Source organism: Poecilia reticulata, chromosome 18, assembly GCF_904066995.2.
Source record: "Poecilia reticulata chromosome 18, P_reticulata-male-v2, whole genome shotgun sequence".
NCBI classification, from domain to species: domain Eukaryota; kingdom Metazoa; phylum Chordata; class Actinopteri; order Cyprinodontiformes; family Poeciliidae; genus Poecilia; species Poecilia reticulata.
The window spans coordinates 24,546,600-24,554,055 of NC_088847.1; the positions used below are offsets into that span (position 1 = coordinate 24,546,600).

Genomic DNA, 7,456 nt, shown 5'->3' on the forward strand with positions numbered 1-7,456 from the left:
TAAACATCTAGTGCATTTACAGAAAGATGAAGCTGCAGTGGTTCTGAACCCAGTTGATGAGGAACCAGAACCAGACGACCTGCTGATGGACGTGTGTCCCAGTCCGGTCAGAAACAGAAACCTTCACTACCTGCAGTTCGTCCAGGTGTTCTGATGTCATGACGCTCAACAAAAACTCAAACTTTATTTAGCTGAAAGCTCAGAAGGCAACCAATCAAATTAGAGCTTCTGTAACATTGTTTTAGAGCTAAGTGCGCTAAATGTTTCCAAAGTTAGCCAAAGTGCTAAATGCTATTAGCAGAAATGTGCTGCGTCATGTCGGTGTGAAGCGGTTACCTTAGCAACATGTCGACCTCTGAACTCTTCACCACGGCGACGGAGGAGGACAGCCAGGTCTGATTGTAGGGCAGCATGTGGCACTGAGGCTCCAGGACCAGCTGACACCGACCTGCAGGAACCAGAACCAGAACCAGAACCAGCAGGATGAGGCTGCTGGTTCTAACCTCTAACCCTGGTGAGAATCAGCCTGTTGTGCCTCCCATGACCAGCAGGGGGCGCCACCACCCGGCAGGTCTGCCTCCGTCCAGGCCCGATTCTGCTCCAACAGCAGCCTGACCTTTAACCCCTGAATGTTTTCTACAGAGTAAATATGCTAGCAGGGAAGCTAACGTCCAATCACAGCCGCCTGATGCAGCCAGGACCGGTTAAACTGCTGCAGAACCTCACAGGACCCGGTCCGGTCCGGTCCGGTCCGGTTCTGTTCAGCAGCTTTAAACATCCACTGAGTCTGATGAGCTCCCAGCAGCCAATCAGAGCTCAGCTCCCAGCAGCCAATCAGAGCTCAGCTCCCAGCAGCCAATCAGAGCTCAGGACAGAGCCAGGCTCGTCAGCATTCACCTCAATGTCCCGTTGAGACAGAGGGACACAGGAGGACAGCAGAGGACGGAGACGGACAGAGGGACGGAGACCAGGGGAATCTTAAATCAATCAATAATTGATCAGAACTGAACTCTCCTCTGTTTGCTGCTAATGGATCTGAACCCGACCCGGTCCAGGTTCTGCTGGTCCCCACAGAGACAGACGGAGACAGATGGAGGACAGCGGATCAGAATTGAGCTCGGAACCGTCTTATTGGATCAACACCACAGACAGGAAGTGGCTGCAGCCCTGAAGGATTCTGGGAATCGTTGTCCTCCAGCTGTCCTGCTGCTGAAGCTCTGCAGCACGGGTGTCAAACTCGAGGCGCAGGGGCCACATCTGGCCCACCGTAGCTGTTCATGTGGCCCTCCAGACTCCAGATGACACCAATAAGTCCTCACAGTTTTTCACAAATCCACAAAATTCACACAAAATCAACAAATCTCCACATTTTACTGCAAACTTTCTCAAAATGGGTCCAAACGTCTGAGTGACGCTGCATCAGTCAGCCTGACTTGGTTCATCGATACGAGTCATAAAACGTCACATTTAACATCAAACAGTATCATAAAACCTCCTGATTTAAAAAACAATCAGAGAATCCTGGAGGAACATTCAGTTATTGATTATCTTTATCGATACCTTCTGGCTGAACCGGCCCTTTAAGAACATTCAGGTCTGTGGGCTTACCTGTGTCTGGCGCCGGGGTGGAGCTGCTGACCGGCCCGGCGGTGCTCAGTGATGTCACCGAGGCCAGCCAATCAGGAAGCTGGGTGGCCAGCTGGGTGGGCGGAGCCTGAGAGGAGGGCGGAGCAGCAGGTGTGCTCTGGCTGCGGTACGCTACCTGTCCCACCTGGCTCCTCACGGAGGACGAGGCGTCGGAGGGGGACGCTGTGCTGTTGCTATGGTGACCGTGGCTGCCGTCGGCGACCGGCCCCAGGGAGGGGAGGGGCCTGGAGTCCAGGGGGGCGCCGCCGAAAACACCTGAGGAGACAGAGAGCGGGTCAGACTGGGACCCGACCGGAACCAGAACCAGGACCAGAAACGGGCCAGAACCAGGGCCAGAACCAGGACCAGAACCAGGACCAGAAACGGGCCAGAACCAGAACAGGAACCAGAACCAGGACCAGAACCAGGACAGGAACCAGAACAGGAACCAGGGACAGAACCAGGACCAGAACCGGAACCAGAACCAGAACCAGAGTGTTTCTCTGTATCAGAATCATGTTCTTTTCTGCATTAATTTCTGATCCGTTTTTTGTTTCCTGACGTTTCATCAACCCTCAAAGAAACAAAAGGACCCGAGAAGCTGGACCCGTTACCATGGCGACCCGGCTGCGTGTCCTGTGTTTCTGGAAAAATCACTGAATGTAAAAATAAATGAGTCACTGAAGGATCCGCTCCTCTTCCTCACTGCTGAACCGCGAAGAGCGTTTCTGTCTGGGTTCAGCTAGAAAATGAAAACGTAGAGGGAAGTTTGAGTAAGATCATCTTCATCACCATCATCATCATCATCATCATCATCTTCATCACTATCATCATCATCATCATCTTCATCATCATCATCTTCATCATCACCATCATCATCATCATCACCATCATCATCATCTTCATCATCACCATCACTATCATCATCATCATCTTCATCATCACTATCATCATCATCATCATCACCATCATCACCATCATCATCACCATCATCTTCATCATCATCATCACCATCATCTTCATCATCATCATCATCATCACCATCATCTTCATCATCATCATCACCATCATCATCATCATCACCATCATCTTCATCATCATCATCACCACCATCATCATCACCACCATCATCTTCATCATCACCATCATCTTCATCATCACTATCATCATCATCACCATCTTCATCATCACCATTATCTTCTTTATCATCATCATCTTCATCATCACCATCATCATCATCATCTTCATCATCACTATCATCATCATTACCATCTTCATCATCACCATTATCTTCTTTATCATCATCATCTTCATCATCACCATCATCATCATCATCTTCATCATCACCATCATCACCATCATCATCATCATCACCATCATCACCATCTTCATCATCACCATTATCTTCTTTATCATCATCATCTTCATCATCACCATCTTCATCATCACCATCATCACCATCATCATCATCATCTTCATCATCACTATCATCATCATCATCATCATCACTATCATCATCCTCATCATCTTCATCATCACCATCATCATCATCATCCTCATCATCATCATCATCAACATCATCATCATCTTCACCATCATCATCATCACCAACATCATCATCATCACCATTATCATCATCATCATCATCATCATGATCATCATCATCATCATCAATAACCTTCATCCATATGAAGCAGCTACTGATCAAATTCAGCTCTTATTACTAGATAAAATTGTTATTTATTTCTGTCTTATTTACTAAATATTTGCACTAGAAACTATGTAAGAACATTTGGTGATATGTTGATCTACAGAACCAGAACCAGGTTCTGGATGTTTGGATCTGTTGTGTCTGAATGAAACTTTGTTTCTGAAGCAAACCTCTGATCCGCCGTAGAGCCTCAGACTGAACCCTGACTTCCTGTCTGGATGCTAACATGCTACATGTTTCTCTGTACGCAGATGGGCTGGACTGGCCTCCCAGTAACAGAACCAGTAACTCTGAGGTCCAGTTCGGCTGATTAAAGGCCAGAACACGACCAGAACCTCAGGACTGATTTCCTCCGTTTGGTTTTAACAGCAGAACTGAAGACACTTTACTGCCAGAACCAGAATCCTGAGTTGCTGCTGCCCCCGCTGGTCAGGAGGCCTCACTGCAGTCTGTCCTTGCGGCAGCGCCACAGAACATCATGGTGGACCTTCTGCAGGTTTAATAGAGCAGATATCTGTTCACTAAACTCCCTGATGGTCCAGACGGGTTGGTCCTCAAAGGTCAGGGGTCAGATGGTGGTTTGCTCCGTGGCTAAACGTCCTGTATGAGTTTATTTTCAGAGATGGAGGAACATCTGCTGAGCATCTATGGCAACAGGAGCTGCTTTGTCCTCCTGCTGCTGGAGCGAAGGCCGGCGGCAGCAGAGACACAGAGAGGAGGAGGAGAGGCGTCACGCATCATTAGGCGTCTAATGGAGAGACTCCATGAGGAGGAGGAGGAAGAAAAGATATTAAAAACCACCGGAGGGGAGGATGGAGGAGGACAGCAGCGTCTGTATCACTACCTGCCTAAATGCTTGTCATTCCTTCACTGAGCCTGGCTCTGATTGGCCGAGGGACTCTCCGCTGTCATGGCGACCAGATGAAGCACGCGCAGAGAAACAGAAACACGCGGTTAGATAAACACAGCGTGTGTCATCTGTCCTCCTACACCTCTGTGTCCTCCAGCAGGAAGAACTGGAGACGGAGGGATGAGGGGATGAGGGGATGAGGGGATGAGAGATGGAGGGATGAGAGATGGAGGGATGGAGAGACAGAGGGATGGAGGGATGATGGTAGGCCCAGGAATGAAAGAAAAGTGAGGGAAACAAGGGAAGGATGGATGGTGGGTTAAAGAAAGGAGAAAAACTGATGGAGGGACAAAAAGTGAAAGAATGAAAAGAAACAGTAAATGTAAAAAGAAAGAGAGAATAATGACAGGATGAACTGGAGTGAAAACATGAACATGACATGTTACCTTCGTCTCCCTCTGTGGTTCTGATCCGGTGCTACAGTTCTGACCCGGTGCAGCGGTTCTGACCTGGTGCTGCGGTTCTGACCCGGTGCAGCGGTTCTGACCCGGTGCTGCGGTTCTGACCCGGTGCTGCGGTTCTGACCCGGTGCTGCGGTTCTGACCCGGTGCTGCGGTTCTGACCCGGTGCAGCGGTTCTGACCCGGTGCTGCGGTTCTGACCCGGTGCTGCGGTTCTGACCCGGTGCTGCGGTTCTGACCCGGTGCTGCGGTTCGGACCCGGTGCAGCGGTTCTGACCAGATGCTGCGGTTCTGACCCCTCCCCAGGTGTGGCCCTACCTGTCAGGGCCAGGCCCAGCAGCAGCAGCGCCCCCAGCAGGCTGACGGTGGGAAGCAGGATGTAGAGCAGCAGCAGCCGCAGCTGATTGGAGGAGCCCAGCTTCTTAGGACACGCCCCTTGGTCCATCCCGGCCTCCTGGGGGAGGAAGGGGGGGGGGGGGGACAGGACACCCCCCACCACCATCATCATCATCATCATCACATCCCGTCTATTTATACTCTGAGTTTCCACTGGACTGTTGGAGCTATTTTAGAAATGAAGAGACGAGGAGACACTCAACAGCCCAACACACACACACACACACACACACACACACACACACACACACACACACACACACACACACACACACACAACAACAACACACACACACACACACAACAACACACACACACACACACACACAGCAACAGACACACACACACACACAGCAACAGACACACACACACACTGCAACACACACACACACACACACACAACAACATACACACACACACAGCAACAGACACACACACACACACACACACACACACACACACACACACACACACACACACACACACACACTGCAACACACACTGCAACACACACACACACACAACAACACACACACGCGCTGCTGATCCCTCTGATCCTCTGCGGTCAATAAAAAGATTTATTTACTTCCTGTGGCGGGAAAAGACAGATTAATAATCTGATGATAGTTTAATCTGATCCACTGATCAAATATCAGACGATCAGAACCGATCAATCATCAGAACCGATCAATCATCAGAGTCACATCATAAAATCTGATTTAAACACAGAAACATTTAATCCGTCTAGCGGCTCCAAGCTGCTGATTATTGAAGGATATTATTAGTTCAATACACAAAGGAGATTAATCATATTAATCTCATTAATCATATTAATCTCATTAATCTGTGCAGCAGTTTGTTTTTATTTATTAAAATAAAAAGTGGCTGGGGGGGAAGTCTGGGCTGAAGCTGCTGCCCCGCGACCCGACCCGACCCGACCCGACCCGGATGGATGGATGGAAAATAAAACAATGTTGATGATTTATATTATTAGTTTTCTACCATCTTCCTGTTTCTATAATCTGGATTTATGGGGTTTTATTCCCAGGATGGAGGAAAATTATATATAAATATAGTTATTATTTAGTTTTTTGTTAGTTTCTAATGAATAAAATGTTTAAAATCTACCAGGATGATTAAAGGAGACTAAAATATCTTTACTCTGAGATTTTGACGATTAGTCAGCATATTAAGATAAATACATTAAAAACATTTAAAATATATAAAGAAAAATAAATAAATACATAAAAAATAAATTTAAATTAATAAAAATTATGTAATAATAAAAATAAAAACATAATCTAAATAATCTGTTTCTGTCTATTCAAATGAATGTTAACTTTACATCTTTGCCGTTTTATTAAATGAATAACAGAAGTTCTCCATGTTTTGTTCTCCTGAGGTGAATTAACTACTTTATGGTAATAAATGAAGCCCCGGTGAACCTGCTGGGATTAATCTGATTACTTCCCGGTTTAACGGGTTTTAACCGGAGAGAAAAATAACCAGAACAATGGAAGATTATCAGATTTCAGATCTGAAACTGATTATAAAAACAACAGAAATCAAGTTGAAACCACTGAAAGCAAAATGTTTGATACAAACACGAGATTAAAAATAGCAATAAAGATTTTTTTTTCACTTAAATATCCACATTATTGGTTTAACTTGAGGAAAATCATTTAAATGAAACCAGTTTAAGTTTTCAGGTTGAATCTGTCAGATTTAGATGTTGAATAATTAGAGATTAATTTATAAAGATAAAACCTGAAGAACAACCGAGAACATCTGGGTTAAAGTGGCGAAACTGAACCGGAGACAGAGGACAGAGACAGAGGACAGAGACAAGGAGACGCGGAGGGACAGCGGCAGACGGACACGGACAGGACTCACCGCCGGCGCTCCGCTGAAGGTGACACCCGGGAAGGTCTCCCTCGGAGCGGACAACATGAGCTGCTGCTGCCGGCCGCCGAGCCCGAGACCATGGCTCTGCCGGCGGGGAGCTGCCGCTGGCGGGGGACTAGCGGGGCGGAGCGCGGAGCGCGGAGGCTCCGCCCACAGCGCGCACTGGGGACACACATACCGAGCACACACTGAACACACACACCGAGCACACACTGAACACTCACACACCGAGCACACACTGAACACACACACACACACTGAACACACACACACACACTGAACACACACCGAGCACACACTGAACACTCACACACACACTGAACACACACTGAACACACACCGAGCACACACTGAACACTCACACACACACTGAACACTCACACACACACTGAACACACACACACACACTGAACACACACACACCGAGCACACACTGAACACTCACACACACACTGAACACACACACACACTGAACACGCACACACACACTGAACACACACTGAACACT

At 47.6% G+C, this 7,456-nt stretch overlaps 1 protein-coding gene and 1 long non-coding RNA gene across 2 annotated transcripts in view; both read right to left on the bottom strand.

The window, feature by feature from the left end:
- The window catches only part of corin (corin, serine peptidase), a 24,947-nt gene extending 17,805 nt beyond the window's left edge, over positions 1 to 7,142 (bottom strand). Inside the window, exons 1-4 of the mRNA XM_081599125.1 lie at positions 6,937 to 7,142; positions 4,966 to 5,101; positions 1,609 to 1,902; positions 337 to 448 (exon numbers count right to left, since the gene is read on the bottom strand). Coding sequence (XP_081455251.1) covers positions 337 to 448; positions 1,609 to 1,902; positions 4,966 to 5,101; positions 6,937 to 6,993 — 599 coding nt within the window. The 5' untranslated portion in view covers positions 6,994 to 7,142. The remainder of the gene's footprint in view (positions 1 to 336; positions 449 to 1,608; positions 1,903 to 4,965; positions 5,102 to 6,936) is intronic.
- LOC145548565 (uncharacterized) lies at positions 3,169 to 4,953 on the bottom strand. The gene is made up of 3 exons (XR_014084565.1): positions 4,634 to 4,953; positions 4,182 to 4,353; positions 3,169 to 4,097 (listed from the first exon to the last, which is right to left on the bottom strand). It is a non-coding gene; the product is annotated as an uncharacterized LOC145548565 (long non-coding RNA).
- Positions 7,143 to 7,456: the final 314 nt, after the last annotated feature.